Source organism: Anomaloglossus baeobatrachus, chromosome 2 (genome assembly GCF_048569485.1).
Source record: "Anomaloglossus baeobatrachus isolate aAnoBae1 chromosome 2, aAnoBae1.hap1, whole genome shotgun sequence".
Taxonomy (NCBI): Eukaryota; Metazoa; Chordata; class Amphibia; order Anura; family Aromobatidae; genus Anomaloglossus; species Anomaloglossus baeobatrachus.
In genome coordinates, this window is record NC_134354.1 from 127121161 (window position 1) to 127137817 (window position 16657).

Genomic DNA, 16657 nt, shown 5'->3' on the forward strand with positions numbered 1-16657 from the left:
AAAAACTGACACGAACCGTTCACTGGCATAAAGCCGTAAATCTTTTCATTGTACTAGAAATTGGAAATATATCCCTACAATAACACTGTGTGGTAAGAGACCTCTCCTGCTGGCAATTCAATAGTTTCAGATGATGCCAGGACTATGGAGCAGCAGCTTCTCTTCTGCTCTGCTGACAGGGTATGACTGCTGCCGTATTATTGATTGACAGCGGGCTCCATACTACCTAACCTTAGGGACCCAGCTGTCAATCAGTATGACATCATCCATTGAGAAAGCATCCCGGAAGAAGAACATTTGCTCTGTTGAAATGGATCAGTGGGCTCGAAAGCAGGAACATCTACCTGGCTGTTACGTTTTAGGCAATGTGTGTGACCCTGGAAATTTGCCTCTTGAAGCTAGTGTTTAATAAAATCCCTAAACCCAAACTTTTCCTAATCAGACGTATAGGTACTTGCAGCCAGTTGGATCCTGGTACCCACTTACTAGAGATCCAAAACGTCACCTTCATTTAACCAGTAGATATAAAGAATAGATCAAGTATTTTGACTCGAGGAATTATCCAGTAGTCAGTTTTGAAAAAAGTCATGTTCCGCCCCTCAGACCCACTTTGGGAACTCTCAACTCCCCTGTCTAGAGTTCTTCTGATGCAATCCCAAACAATAACATCAGGTGTTGGATGTTTTTGTAGATAAAGTCAGTTGACCAGTAGCTTAGTCTTAAGCTGGGTTCACACTAAACGACAGCGACAACGACGTCGCTGTTACGTCACCATTTTCGGTGACGTAACAGCGACCTTGTAAGTCGCTGTTATGATCGCTGCTTAGCTGTCAAACACAGCAGAAGCAGCGATCATAACGTCGCTGTGCTACATGTGCAGAGAGCAGGGAGCCGCGCTTAGCGCTGGCTCCTTGCTCTCCTGCAGCACACATCGGGTTAATTAACCCGATGTGTGCTGCAGCTACATGTCACAGTTCAGAGAGCAGGGAGCCGCGCGCACTGCTTAGTGCTGGCTCCTTGCTCTCCTTGCTACAGTATACATCGGGTTAATTACCCGATGCATACTGCAGCCACATGTCACAGTGCAGGAGCCGGCGCTGGCAGCAAGAGCGGCGGAGGCTGGTAACCAGCGTAAACATCGGGTAACCAGGGAAAGGTCTTCCCTTGGTTACCCGATGTTTACGCTGGTTACAGCTTACCGCAGCTGCCAGTGCCGGCTCCTGCTCGCTTCATGTCGTCGCTCTCTCGCTGTCACACACAGCGATGTGTGTGTCACAGCGGGAGAGTGACGACCAAAAAATGAAGCTGGACATTCAGCAACGACCGGCGACCTCACAGCAGGGGCCAGGTCGTTGCTGAATGTCACACACAGCAACAGCGACGGGACGTCGCTGCAACGTCACAGAAAATGGTGACGTAGCAGCGACGTCGTTGTCGTTGTCGCTGTGTGTGACACCAGCTTTAATCCTCGTATATACGATTTGTAAACTCATTCACTAACCACTTGAAACACCTCAAACAACTCGGTATGTCCTTTAATACATGGTAGACATAGATTTAAGGCATTTAATTTTGCTGATAGATGTCAATATTTGTGAACCAATACCTGCATGATGTTACCCAAGGTCTGTATTATCTGCTTTCACTGTCTTGATTGTTGTTGTTTTAGAAAATGAATAAAAAGAATTCAGAAAAAAAATATCTGCCAAGAAATGCAGGGATGGACTAAACTGAAATGGTGGTGCATGTAGTGTACAGTGTAAACTAATGTATACTCTAAGGCAGTGATGGCGAACCTATGGCACGCGTACCACACTGGGCACGCAGAGCCCTTTGTGTTGGCACGCTCGCTGTTGCCACACTGAGCCACGTTGAACTGCCGATATGATCGCGCCGGCAGCTCAACGTGGTGTTTAACAGAGGAGACATCTTTCCTCCCTCTGACATGCCTCCTCTCCTGGGCCGCAGGCTTGTTGCCTAGGAGACGGAGGAGCGTCACTCAGTAGGCGGCGCCGGTGTCTTGTGGCCGCGTGGTGGAGCTGCTGCTAGAAGGTGAGTTTTTTTTTTCATTTTTAAGCTGTGTGCGGCTGTGCCAAGGTGTGAGGACAGTGCCAGCACAGGGGAAACATGGGGAGCACGGGGCATGGAGAGCACAGGGCATGGAGAGCACGGGGCATGGAGAGCACGGGGTATGGAGAGCACGGGGTATATATGGAGAGCACGGGGCATGGAGAGCACGGGGTATATATGGAGGGCATCGAGAGCACGGGGTATATATGGAGAGCACGGGGCATGGAGAGCACGGGGCATGGAGAGCACGGGGTATATAAACAGAGCACGGGGTATATAAACAGAGCACGGGGTATATATGGAGAGCACGGGGTATATATGGAGAGCACGGGGTATATATGGAGAGCACGGGGTATATATGGAGAGCACGGGGCATGGAGAGCACGGGGCATGGAGAGCACGGGGTATATATGGAGAGCACGGGGTATGGAGAGCACGGGGCATGGAGAGCACGGGGCATGGAGAGCACGGGGCATGGAGAGCACGGGGTATATAAACAGAGCACGGGGCATGGAGAGCACGGGGTATATATGGAGAGCACGGGGCATGGAGAGCACGGGGCATGGAGAGCATGGGGGAAACATGGGAGCATTTGGGGCATATAAACAGAGCACGGGGCATACAGACAGAGCACGGGGCATACAGACAGAGCACGGGGCTTATAAACAGAGCACGGGGCATACAGACAGAGCACGGGGCTTATATACAGAACACGGGGCAAACAGACAGAGCACAGGGCAAACAGACAGAGCACGGGGCATACAGAGCACGGGGCAAACAGACAGAGCAGGGGGCAAACAGACAGAGCACGGGGCAAACAGACAGAGCACGGGGCAAACAGACAGAGCACGGGGCAAACAGCGCGGAGCAAACATGGAGAGCGCGGGGCAAACATGGAGAGCGCGAGGCAAACATGGAGAGCGCGAGGCAAACATGGAGAGCGCGAGGCAAACATGGAGAGCGCGGGGCAAACATGGAGAGCGCGGGGCAAACATGGAGAGCGCGGGGCAAACATGGAGAGCGCGGAGCAAACATGGAGAGCGCGGGGCAAACATGGAGAGCACGGGGCAAACATGGAGAGCACGGGGCAAACATGGAGAGCACGGGGCAAACATGGAGAGCACGGGGCAAACATGGAGAGCACGGGGCAAACATGGAGAGCACGGGGCAAACATGGAGAGCACGGGGCAAACATGGAGAGCACGGAGCAAACAGCACGGAGCAAACATGGAGAGCACGGGGCAAACATGGAGAGCACGGGGCAAACATGGCTGCAAGGATGGGGGAAACGTGCAAAGATGGAGAGAAACGTGCAAAGATGGGGGAAACATGGCTGCAAGGATGGGGGAAACATGACTGCAGGGATGGGGGGAAACAAGACTGCAAGGATGGGGGAAACAAGACTGCAAGGATGGGGGAAACAAGACTGCAAGGATGGGGGGAAACATGACTGCAAGGATGGGGGGAAACATGACTGCAAGGATGGGGGAAACAAGACTGCAAGGATGGAGGAAACATGGCTGCAAGGATGGGGGAAACATGACTGCAGGGATGGGGGGAAACAAGACTGCAAGGATGGGGGGAAACAAGACTGCAAGGATGGGGGGAAACAAGACTGCAAGGATGGGGGGAAACAAGACTGCAAGGATGGGGGGAAACATGACTGCAAGGATGGGGGAAACATGCAAGGATGGGGTACATTTAGCAGGAAGGGGAACATGCCAGGAAGGGGTACATTTACCAGTATGGGGGATAAATTTACCAGAATGGGGGGAAACATGAAAGGATGGGGGAAAACATGCCAGGATAGGGGGAACATGAACATGCCAGGATGAGAAACATTTAGGCTGCTTTCACACATCCGGCTTTTGCTCTGCGGCACAATCCGGCACTTTGCAGGAAAACCGCAACCGGTTTTTTTTTTGCTGCCGGTTGCGTTTTTCCTGCATAGACTTTAATTAGTGCCGCATTGTGCCGCATGGGCTTGCGTTCGGTCCGGCTTTTGCCGCATGCGGCAGATTTAGCCGATGCGGCGGCTGGATGGAACGTTCCCTGGCACGTTTTTTGCTCCGGCAAAAAAAAACCGCATCGCGCCGCATCCGGCCGATGCGGCGCTTTTCCTAATGCATCCCTATGGATGCCGGATGCGGCGCGATGCGGCAAAAACCGCATCCGGCCGCCGCATGCGGTTTTTGCTACTGCGCATGCTCAGTAGCATGCCGCAAGCGGCAAAAACCGGACCGGCCGCATGTAAAAAACTTATGCAAAGGATGCAGTGTTTTCACCGCATCCGTTGCATAGGCTTCACAGCCGGATTGAGCCGCAGAGCTCAAGCCGGATGTGTGAAAGTAGCCTTAGCAGGAAGGGTGACATTTATCAGGATGGGGTACATTTACCAGGAAAGGGGACATTTACCAGTATAAGGGAACATGCCTGGATGAGGTACATTTACCAGGATGGGGTCATTTGACAGCATGGGGGAACATGCCAGGATGGGATACATTTACAATGATGGGGTACATTTACCAGGATGGGGTACATTTACCAGGAATGGGGTACATTTACCAGGAATGGGGCCATGATGTGGACAAATATACCAGAATGTAGGAAATATATATCAGGATGGGGGGGACATGTTTACCAGGAAGTGGCCAGGAAGGGGGACATAACTACACAATGAAGGGGAGGGGAGCAACTCGTACGTCTTTATGGGATTTCAAGATGTTCAGACTTTGAAATGTAGATGTGGATTACAGGGTGACATCTGATTGCGTTCCATGCTAAAATCTCTGTCTAATCTGCTGCAATTTTTTCCAGAAAGATCAATCCAACTGCTGTGTCTGGAAAGGGCAGGGGTAAGCATGCATGAGCGTGATGCCCCCTGCTGAGGAGAAGACTGCAAAGGTAAGATTACAATCAATTATTTACATAATAGGATTGGTTGGCACTTCGGAAAAAAAAATGGATTTAGGGCTACAGTTTGGGCACTCTGCCTGTAAAAGGTTCCCCATGACTGCTCTAAGGGGTACTTTGCACGCTGCGACATCGCTACTGCGATATCGTCGAGGTCAAATCGAAAGTGACGCACATCTGGCGCCGGTAACGACGTCGCAACGTGTAAAGCCTAGATGCGCCGATAAACGATCGCAAAAGCGTCGAAAATCGGTGATCTGTGTAGCGTCGGTCATTTTCATAATGTCGCACCAATAGGAGATACGATGTTGTTCCTCGTTCTTGCGGCAGCACACATCGCTGCAACGTTCAAAGTACCCCTAAGACAGTGATGGCTAACCTATGACACGCCGAGTCATTTTTGCAGACAGCACGTCAGGGGCAGGTGGCCACATCCCAATCTAAGCCGCGGTCGCCTGTGATTTAACTAGAACTGCATGTGCGGCTAAGCTGTTCCGAAATAACTGGCCCAGGGGGGCTGCACATGCAGTTCTAGTTAAATCACTGCCGGGCGCGGCTTGTCTTACAGATCGGGATGTGGCCGCCGGTAATTTGTGTTCTGTACCTTTAATCAGGGTCCTGAGTGAGGCTAGCGTATGTACCACACAGTACGTACTGTAACACACCTCTCTAACCCTCTAGAGCGGAGCATGAAGACAGGCACCATTGCAGGCAGGTGCTATTGCAGGCGTCGGGGTGGCATTGCAGTGTTGCTGCTGCAGTAAGTCCATACATTAGCACATTTATAGAGTGCTGCTTTTGCCAGTCGTAATCAGGTTCAGCAGTGCTTAGGATATATTATAAAAATTTTGGTGGGGGTGACTGGAAAAGAAGGAAGAGTTGATAATGACTTAGGCTGGAGTCACACGTTTGTATGGCATCCGATGTGAGTGCATTGTATGCGATATGCTAATGACCTTCGGCGCCTGCTGTGCTGCGAGCGTGAGTCGAGTGTTATGCAACTGTGATCCGATCCTGCGATTAGATCACAGCTACGGAGGAGACAGAGGGACTAATCTCCCCATCTCCTCCACTGTTGGCTGATATGATTATCGCACTACACTCGGATGTCATCTGAGTGCAGTCTGATGTTTAACTCGCACCCATAAACTTGTATAGGTGTGAGTGACACATCTCTAGCAGACAATCACAGCATGCTGCACCTTTTCTCTCATACAAAATCTGGATGGAAAAAAAGCTGACCATCTGCTCTCCCTCATTGAACAACATTGGTCGAAGTGGAATGTGAGATTTTCTCACATTGCACTCGTCTGATTCATACGCTCGTGTGAGCGTACCTGTGCCGCCCCCACGTCAGTAGCAGCCGGGCTGCTCGGATCCAGATCCGCAGTGTGGCTCGAGGGATTCTCCGGACCCGGGAGTCACGCGGACACTTCAAATGAAAGGGGACGTATTTGTACGGGTTTTGCCGTACGCAGTCTGTGACGCTACCTACGGTGTGTGGTGAAGTGTAGCACCACCGCTGCTGTTGTGGGGCACCCGGGGGCGATGGTATGGCAGCTGGTTGTTAACCCCTCTGTGGGTAGGGATGGTTGCTCCGGGGCCCGGTGACTCGGTGCAGGAGACGGTGATGGCAAGAGCCGGCGCGCCCGGTCAGACCAGGGAGTCTCAGTTTACTCACGATTAAATGAATCAGACAAGTCCAATGGTTAACCAAGGTGCTGGTGGCCGGCCACCGCGGCCAGGTGTATTCTGGTCTCCCACCCAGGGTGATGGTCTGTGTCACTTTCCTCTGCACTGTGTTTTTGGTGTGGTGGACTTCCCGGTGTTTAACACGGGAGTCCGCTCCCGGTACTTCTGTTGGGAGCCTTGCCCGCTGACGCTGACCCGTGGGATCTACCGGGCCCTGGCGGATGCCCTGTCCCTCTTAGTGGGTGGTTGTCTGCTTTTGGGACTTTGGTTGTGACAGGACCTATAACCCTGCCCTCAATTGGTTAATTAGCTAGGCCATTGGTTCCGGTCCTGGCTTCAGGGTCCAAGTACCCCTCTGTGCACGGTTTCCGGGTCGGGTCTCCAGTGTCGGTACCGGCGGGCTCCAACCCTGCCTCGGTCCACCTCGGATCTCCGGCTGCCGTCTTCCCGTTTCCTGACAGACATGGATCACCATCTGCCACCTAGCCAATACGCCGGGGCTCCAACCCCAACGCCTCTGCTCTCTGTACTTGAGCTTCAGACTTTCTCCTCCTGCTCCTCTCCACTCCACTTGAACTACAACTTTAGACTACTGCTTTTCCCGCCCCGGGTTCTCTAGACCCCTAGGTGGGCGTTCTCCATCCGCCTGGTCCCGCCCACTGGTATGCCTTTTCTATCCTGGGGAGGTGACTAGGATTTGGTTGCCAAGATTTAACCCTGTGAGGGAAGGTGTTGTGAGGGGGCCTACACTGTGTGACCACCTGGCGGTGCCAGGGCGTCACATACCCTTATGAGACTTGATGGAGTCTGTACAAGACACCTCCACCTCATGCAATTTGTAATACCGGGTGTCTTCTAATGTGGCAGGAGTAAGTTCGAAATCCCCTTAGACACCAGTGCATACTTCCATCTGCTAGGTCTGCACCCCTGTGTGTGGATTGTGGATGCAATAAATATTGTTTTTTTAAATCAATGTTTACTAAATGGTAGGTAAACATGTTTTTCTTTTTTGGTCACTTTTGACTCCTTCCTTAACGTTGTATGGGTATTTTTACACATAAAACAAATCCACAGCGATATTCCTTAGCTCCATTATTCTGAAGATATTTTTACTAAAGCATGTGCTTAGTGAAGAAAACATCAGGATGACAGAGCTACATCCTGTGCACTATGTATTATTTTCATAAATTATGCAAATGTATAAAATATTGACTAATGTGTACACACTATCGTTCACAGACAGATTTCTTACCAGTGACCCAAGAAACTTTATCACTCCTAACAGAACAGCAAGGCAAGAAGGAACCAAGGTTAACAAGGGCTCCTTGGAAATTGTGCTTCATCCTTGATAAACATCCTCTGTCACCTTTAGATACTCTGCAATAAAGAGACAGTGAAATGCGTCAAAACAAACCATTAATCTGTATCTACCTGTGCAATATGCTTTAGAGGGTTTTTCCCATGAAAGGTACTTTCAAAGTTGCTTTTAATCAATAGATTTTGGAATAATAATAATTTATACAACTGGATGTTTTTTTTAAAAAAAAGAAATGCCCCTCTGCTGAGATAATCTTATATACAGTATGTGTCCCTGATATGTACTGTGTAATGGCCGTGTCTGACTGTACAGGGACATGGTCTGATCATATCACATCTTATGGGCCTGAGATGAAGCAAAAGAGAGTTTTCAGATAGCACAGCATGAGATCGTATCTGATCCTTTTTGTGAGGTAAAGCATTTCCCTACCTGTTTTTAAAAAATATTTTACCTCATAGAAACAATAATTTTTAATCTGGTGCTGTCATATCTGTATACTTCATTACTTTCTCCCCAGCCCAGGAGATGTGGTGTGATAAGACTATCTCCCTGTACGGTCAGACACAGCCATTACACAGTACACAGCAGGGACACATTTGTAAGATTACTGTGGATGGCTGTGGTACAGGGGCAGTATTGCTTCCTTGCATATGTTATGGCGGTAGTGACATTACTGTGGTTGGTGTGTATCTGTTTTTCTGTGAGTCCTATATCAACAAATATGCTTCAGTAATGGATGTGCATCACTCTGGGGAGACCTCTGGCAAGTCTAGGACCAGAAGGTCACAACGCGTTATTGTGCGCAGGTCTGCAGCTTATGTTTAAATGTATTTGCCTTCTCTTGGTGTTGTAGGGGTTAAGGACTCTTTCCTATCTGGCCATCCTTTGGAGCCTTAATCTCAGGTGCAGCTCTTTGGACTACTCCCCTTCGCTATAAATAGTCATGTGTCTTAACATATGAAGTCGGTTATAGAATCTCATATCTAAGCTGTCCACCTTGGAAGGAGCCAGTCTCTAGATGAAGCTGAAGTTTAATGGCTATTGCAGCTGTGGTGTTAGCTGCATTGGAGTTGCTTGGAATGTTTTACTATTTGTATCTATGTTCCCCTCTCTTCCTACCCTTGGATTATTGCAGTTGCAAGACAAGTGCTCTTACCGTCCTTCTCACTAGCCAGGGTGAGTTCAGGGCAAGCGAGGGCCTAGGCACGTGTTCAGCGACGTGGTGAACATGCCATATAGAGATGAAGTGCAGGGATCAGAATCAGGTAAGTGTAGGAGGTGACCCTGCTCCCCTCTCCCTAGCACCAGGGCCCACCACTGTATCATCTTCCTGAGGTACCCTGCTTGTTGCGGCCCTCACTGGTGGTTTGAATGGTCCTGGCAGAACCCTGGTAGTCACAGCTTGACAGTTTTGTGCAAAGATGCTGCAGTGAATTAAGGAAATACATTTTTCTTTACAGGTGAAGTCCAGCACCGGTATCATAAAATGTTTCTTTATTAGGCTACATATATATATATGTAAAACCAAAAACAATTAGAATGGGTCCAGTGAACATGTAATACCTTACGTGTTTCGAACACTAGTTTCTTAGTCATAGGCATCATATTGAGAACTAAAGGTATATATACTTTCAAATGTCCCAGGAAATTACAAAACAAATCAAAATGGTAATATACTGTAGGTATAGGTTCATTAACATAAGTCTGACATATGGATATGTCGCGGGCGGAGGAGGGGACGCTGCGCTCTCCCACTGCTCGGGTCCGGCTGCCGCTGCGGCTGCTGCTGCTCGGTGGTGGCTCGAGCGGTGGGCCGGATCCCGGGGACTCGAGCGGCGCTCCTCGCCCGTGAGTGAAAAGGGGATTTTGATTGTGGGGGTTTTGATTATTGTCCGTGACGCCACCCACGGTTGTGGTGATATTGGTGACACCACCGCTGCTCTGGACGGGGATCCCGGGAGCGGTGACAGGGAGCAGCTTGGTTGTTATTTCTCCCCTCCGTGGGTAGGGGGTTGGTTGTCGCGGGGCCCGGTGATGGGGAAGGGATGGATGGCAGGCAGGTTACGGGGCCTGGCGAGGTGCAGGGTCGCGGGGGCAGCACTGTGCCGCACGGCACGGTGGTACTCACTCAGCCAATGATGAGGACACAGTTCTAGGTAAAACACACGGCTGGATGGACGGGTCCCACAGACGGCTGCAGTGTTGTTTTCTCCCGGCAGGTTGATGGTGACTTCCTTTCCCTGCACCTAGATACAGTAGATGGTTCCAATAGGTTCCCACCGGTAACCCGCTCCCCAGCTTGGATATGAGCCGGAAGAGCCCCTTTTGCCCGCAGGCTCTGGCCCTGAGAAACGGTTGCCTTGGCGGTGGCGGTGTCTCCCTCACTTTGGTTGGACTGTTGCCTTCTGTCGGGACTTGGCTGTTGGGAAACCCAGGAGGTTCCCTTCACTAACGAATTTGGCAAATTCACGGCGACTCCTAGCCTTGCCGGGGTCCGTAAGCCCCTGCCAGATGGTGCTGGCTTCTCTTTGCGTACCGGTCCGGTACCGCCGGGCTACCGCCCGTCCACGGTCCTTACGGTAGACTCCAATCAGCCACTCCTGCAGACGGTCACTACCGTCTGCCAACCTTGCTGTCTCGCCCGGGCCACACACCCGGACGCTGTCAGTTAGTTGCTCCACTACCACTTCTCCTCCTTCCACTTTCACCTCCAAAACTAAACTGTTTCCTTTTCCCGCCTCCAGGACTGTGAACTCCTCGGTGGGCGGGGCCAACCGCCTGGCCCACCCCCCTGGTGTGGACATCAGCCCCTGGAGGAAGGCAACAAGGGTTTTGTGTTTGACCTCAGTGTGCCTGCTGGGAGTGTGGGGTGTGTTGATGTTGTTCTCTGTGGCCCCTGGCTTGTCCAGGGCGCCACAGATATACTGTATATTGTATAGGATGCCTGACATGTACATTAAGAAGAAGATTGGCAGAACACTGCAGCCGCCATTCCTAATAAAATTAAATGCATACTAATCGTACATTGTCTCGCTTATTAAAACACTTTATGGACGTCCAACAAGCCTCCTTCAAGTAACAGGAATAAAAAGGATAAACAACAACAGGAAGATGAAAAATCGACCGCAAACAGCTGCTATGCCAAACAATTTCTTTTTTATTCAAGCGTTCTTTTCATCGGTGCAGATAAAAATGCGGGAGGTGACTAGGATGCGAGTCCCTCCAAAGGACGACGGCCGTTTCGTAGAAGTCTGGCTTACAGACGAAACGGCCGTCGTCCTTTGGAGGGACTCGCATCCTAGTCACCTCCCGCATTTTTATCTGCACCGATGAAAAGAACGCTTGAATAAAAAAGAAATTGTTTGGCATAGCAGCTGTTTGCGGTCGATTTTTCATCTTCCTGTTGTTGGATCTCCTAGCTGCTCAATACCGACCAGCACGCTGCGCCTGCAAACCAGCGCTACATGGCAGTCATCAGCACGTGAGCCACTGAACTTGGAGGTAATCTGAGGGCAGGCGGTGCAGGACTTGTTCACTTGTTGCTACAGTAAAAAAGGATAAACAAACCCGATAGAGGGGGCAATTGGCGCAAAGCACTACTTTCCAGAGAAACCTTCTGGATTTTATAATTAAACTCACATCACCCTATGGGTCTGAAGTACTGAGGGGGGATCTCCTATATTTCTTTTAAACTTTAAACATTATCTGATCTCCTTTGGGGGTTTTTTTGAGCAAAAAAGTATAATTTTTCAGTTTGCAATAATGTAACGGTTTGTTGTGTTTCCCTGTTCGCAATAAGAAATTATTTTAAGCATATACCATTGTGTTTGTGTATTTGATATGTATTTGAATGTAAATGTAAGAAGTATTTATCACATGTCATGTTAATTACCTTATACCTAGAGGGTGTTACCATTGTGATTTGTTTAGTCATGTGGAACACTTGAAAATATACAGTATATATACCTTTAGCTCTCAGTATGATAAACCGAGTGTTCGTAACTTGTAAGGTGTTTTTTTTTTCCTGGATCCATTTTAATTGTTTTGATTTCCTTTAAGAAGATAATCAGGTGTTATGGCCTCTGGTGCTGGCGGGAGCTGCGAGCAATCAGTGGGTGGTACCAGTTGTCAGGCCCCCTCCTATATGATATTATGACCTGTTCAAAGGATTGATATTGATGACCTTATTATGGTCCTGCAAAACCCCTTTAAAGAAAAACTGTCACTAGATTTTTACTATGTAATCTGAGCACAGCATAATGTAGAGGCAGAAACTCTAATTCCAGCGATGTGCCACTTATTAAGCTGTATTTTGCTGTTTAAATACAATTAGTGTTTTATCAGCAAGAGATTATCACTACAGGACAATGTGGCATCTGCAGGGTAGGTCAACTATAAAGTGCCAGAGAGGGGCAGTCGTGAGCAAGGGTTGTGGACCCCAACCCCCCCAGCACAGTACAGACACGGGGGGCAGAGTGCTGTGGGTGGTAGGTGGTGTTGAGGTGGTACCTGCTGACTGCTGTGCTTCTATATCTTCAGCCGTCCCGTTCACTTCCATGGGCCTCGTGCCTCATGCGCTCAGTAAAAAGACGACCACTGCATAGAACTTTAACCACTTTACTGAACAGATGCTTAAGTCATTTTACATTTTCTTTGCACAGAGACATCATCATCTTTCAAACACATTAGCTTCTGTACCTGGCTCAGCTCTGCAGAGATGACTGTAATGGGGCGGCCTATCCTGCCATTTCAGACCCACTCCTTCAACATGGTGGTGGATGGCCTGGCGCTCTTGACAGACGGACTCTCCTGATGCCCTCCCACCGCGACTGCATTCCTTGACGTACTAGCAGGTGCCAGCCTAAGGTAGGAGCGCCCCAACTTCTCCTTTACGTCTCCATGACTCACTGGACTTACACTCGGCTGCAGTCGAGCCCTCTTGAAATATCTTTGCTTCTCTCTCTTCTTTCTCTTTCTGTCTTGTCTCTGTTCTGCTTCTGTCACCTCCACCCTATGCACTCCACTCTGCTTCTTCTGACCCTCCTGGACCTCTCTTTCTTGTTATTCACACTACACCAGCAGTTCCCTATCTGAATGAAACAGGACGATGCCTATATCTCTTCCTGTACGGGTGAGCCACCGTCTCACTTAACCCCTGCTGCGCTGTCACTCCCTATCCATCCCTTCTCTCTAAGGGACCCATGACACCTAGTGGCAGCCGTCTGTATTACACAAGAGGGATATACATTAATACAATGCAGTTTACAGATATAGAAATACATTGTAGTTCCATAAGTCACCAGAAAAAAAGCGGGGGCAGTAGGGCACTGGTCACCCTACCACACAACCACGCCTCCAGCACTGATTAGCAGCTTTCTGTCACTATACAATATACAAAGAAAGTTGTTGTATGGGTAGGTTATAAACAGATCAACAGCTAAGCTCTGTTCAAAACCGTGACTCCATCATAACTGCCATGTCCAGTTTACTAAGTGACACATCGCTGGAATCGGGGTCTTTGTCTCTATATTGTGCTGCTGTCAGATTACACAGCAAAAACCCACTGACATATTTCCTTTACCATCTCCTACTGTATTACCCAAGCTCAGTGGTATGAGCTGTATTTACAAGTGTTGCCCCTTGCACTACTCCTCTGCTTCCATAACGTATTTATAACATGAAAAGCGCAGCACAGCAAATGCTTAACTGCAGATCCAAACTCCTTTTCATTGCAACCTTGCAGGTGAGAAGGTACCAGGATCTCAGGACTCTTGTAATAGTGATGACTAGGGTCCTCAGGGGTGGTGCCTCAAGCAATTAAATATTTATCACATTCTGATTAGTCGATATTCTTCTTTGAAATAAAATATAAAAATGTTCAAAGCTGAATCCAAAAGTTTTTTCCCAAGAACATTTCAACTTTAATTTACATTCTGTTGTAAATATTTAAATCATATTTGATTTACCTGTCTTTATTCTCACGTTCATTATTCCCACAACAACAACAGCAACAGCAGCAGCAGAGGAGCAAAATCAGGACTAGAGGAACGAGAACCCCAGCAATTATGGCTGCTTTTTGGCTGGAAGCTGCAATGAAACACACACATCCAATATAGCAGAGCATACAGCAAGGTATAGGAGATACAGATACTCATATTACTCTATATTGTCTAGCTGTCTGAATTTTAATATTGTCATGTTTGCATTCTCTTTCTTTTTGGCCGGAAATATACTGTAAGTGATCGTCACCTAACAGGTAAAAAGACATTGGGAGAATTTTATCAGGAATATTTTATATATTATTTTTGCTTCTGGCTGTGTTGCCCGTATTAGCGCCAAATTTTTCAAAGTGATACATGATGTTTAATAAATGTGTTACATTTTTAATTATATTACTGTCTACTTTTTCCTAATGGATTGTCTAATCTTATTTCTTTAACAGCGCACTGCGAGGAGGGGAAGGGTGGGGTGGGCTGCTTTCCTGAAGATGACCAATTCAGACCATCAGCCTGAACCGTATGTAATATGATGCATTAAGCAGAAGTAGCTTTGCCTCTAGAGAAGTGCAGGAACCTTATTGCTGGCCGGTCGTAGCAAGCAGCTTACAAATTCATGCTGCATACCTTGAAAAATAGCCCCTCCTGAGACTGCAGAGGTTTGTGGCATCCTCCAATCTTGATGGGAGAGGAATTTTTAACGAGTCAATTTGAAAAGTTGCTGTTTTATATAAGCACTTCGCAAGTTTAGAAGTTGAGACAGTCCCTATAATTTCTTATTGACTCCCGCCATCCAATTATGGCAGCCAGATGCCATCACTGTATGAAGCAGGCTCAGATACTGAGCCCGCACCATGCAGCGTAGGTGCCATCTCTGTTACACAGCCAGCACCCAGCAGTAACTGATGCTTTTAGAGATGGCTCTGATCACATCAGTTTAACCTCTTGTCACCTCAGAAAACACTATTTACCTAGAGATATAGGGTTAATCTGCAGGTAAATAGCATTACAATGTTTCCTACCCACCTTACTGAAAGTGTGGATTTTGGGAGAAAATTAACATATTTTCTCCTGATAGCCACCCTCTTTCAGTCATGGGGGAACGTTTACAGTCAGCACCCATTATACTATATTATGACACGACCCAATACTTTGATTGACAAGCGACTCTGCAGCACATCTGTGCTGATCATCGAAGTGCCGTGATAAATAAAAAAATGGCAGCTTCTAGGAGAAAATAAGTTAGTTTTCTCCCAGTAGCCATACTTTCAGTAAGATAGCTAGGCAACAATGTAATGCTGTTTGCCTGCAGATTAACCCTAAAGAAGCAGGTAAATATCATTTTTCCAAGGTGAGCGGTTCACTTTAAATGCCCCTGTCATGTGTGACGACAGCTTTTAAAAGCCCTCAACATGGCAGCCAATAACATTCTGTGCAACACAATCACAGGATGCTGATCAGTTACCATGACAGCCAGGGGCCTTCTGAAGGCCTTCAAGGCTGCCATGTGAAATCTCCTATGAAGCCCTGCCCGTGAATGGGCTTCATAGATGAATGTCAATTGTACAACACTATAGTACTCATTACTCATTAGCAATCAAAGGTTCAATTCCCCTCAGGGGTGATAAAAATATCTAAAAAAAAAAAAAAAAAAAAAAAGGGAAAATAATAATAATAATAGTTTTTAATTTTTTTTTAACAACTGAGATATAAGAAAACCTTATAAGTTTTGTATAAATTTGAAGAATCATATAACTAGCTAATTGAGTGTTCTTGCAGACATTTTACTGCACCTGAAGTTTGTACAGCAGACTTGAGAGACTAATGATATTCTATGATAATATATAGGAATGCTAAACATGAGGCTGTGGAAGGTATGAATATGAATAGTAGACACATTACTTACTCAGGAGACACGTTCCATGCTTGGGGTCACATGGGCCACCACTACAATCACAGATGACTGAACAATTGGATCCAAAATATCCATAAGGACACGTTTCATTGCAACTGCAGACAACATCAGTGACAAAAGTATAATTAAATAACATTCTGTATAGAAGGTTAAAAGATGTATGTAGATTGGTGTACACATTGATCGGCGTATAGCAAATTTTACTTGATATGTTAACCAAGCAACAGAACTCATGGCATGTGGATGGCAATGCTGGTTAGAAGATTTGTAATACAGTATCTGTGGTTTTATGAGAGAAGTCTGACAAAGAGAACATAAAACATAAAACATACCAAGACGTGTACAGAGACGCAGTATATGCATACAATTGCTTTTCACAAACAGCATCACTAGGATACATTTTGGAACAGATTCGCTAAAGCTTTTACGCCAGTATTCTGGTATAAAAAGGTTGGAAAATTTGCATCGTTTTGGCGCAAATTGAGTCTGTCCTAAAATGTTGCAACTTTTTGAGTTTTCATTCCACTTTCACCCAGCTCTGACAAGTGGGCAGAGCTGAGGAAGGACGCTGGTGTGGCGACTGTGGCTAATCAAATTCATGATGAACAGCCACATTCGCTGTGTCAAAAATCTTACTCCAGCAGTGACAGGGATTTATGATGAGGTGCACATAAGAGGCACACATCCAACGCTCTTGTTTCATGAAGACGCGATGAACGCATCTTCATGAATTAGCCACGTCTGACCTCAGCC

At 47.6% G+C, this 16657-nt stretch overlaps 1 protein-coding gene across 1 annotated transcript in view; it reads right to left on the reverse strand.

The window, feature by feature from the left end:
* Positions 1 to 16657, reverse strand: part of SCARF1 (scavenger receptor class F member 1) — an 84078-nt gene that overhangs the window by 11271 nt on the left and 56150 nt on the right. The window contains exons 7-9 of the mRNA XM_075333249.1: positions 15896 to 15999; positions 13960 to 14080; positions 7928 to 8052 (exon numbers count right to left, since the gene is read on the reverse strand). Coding sequence (XP_075189364.1) covers positions 7928 to 8052; positions 13960 to 14080; positions 15896 to 15999 — 350 coding nt within the window. The remainder of the gene's footprint in view (positions 1 to 7927; positions 8053 to 13959; positions 14081 to 15895; positions 16000 to 16657) is intronic.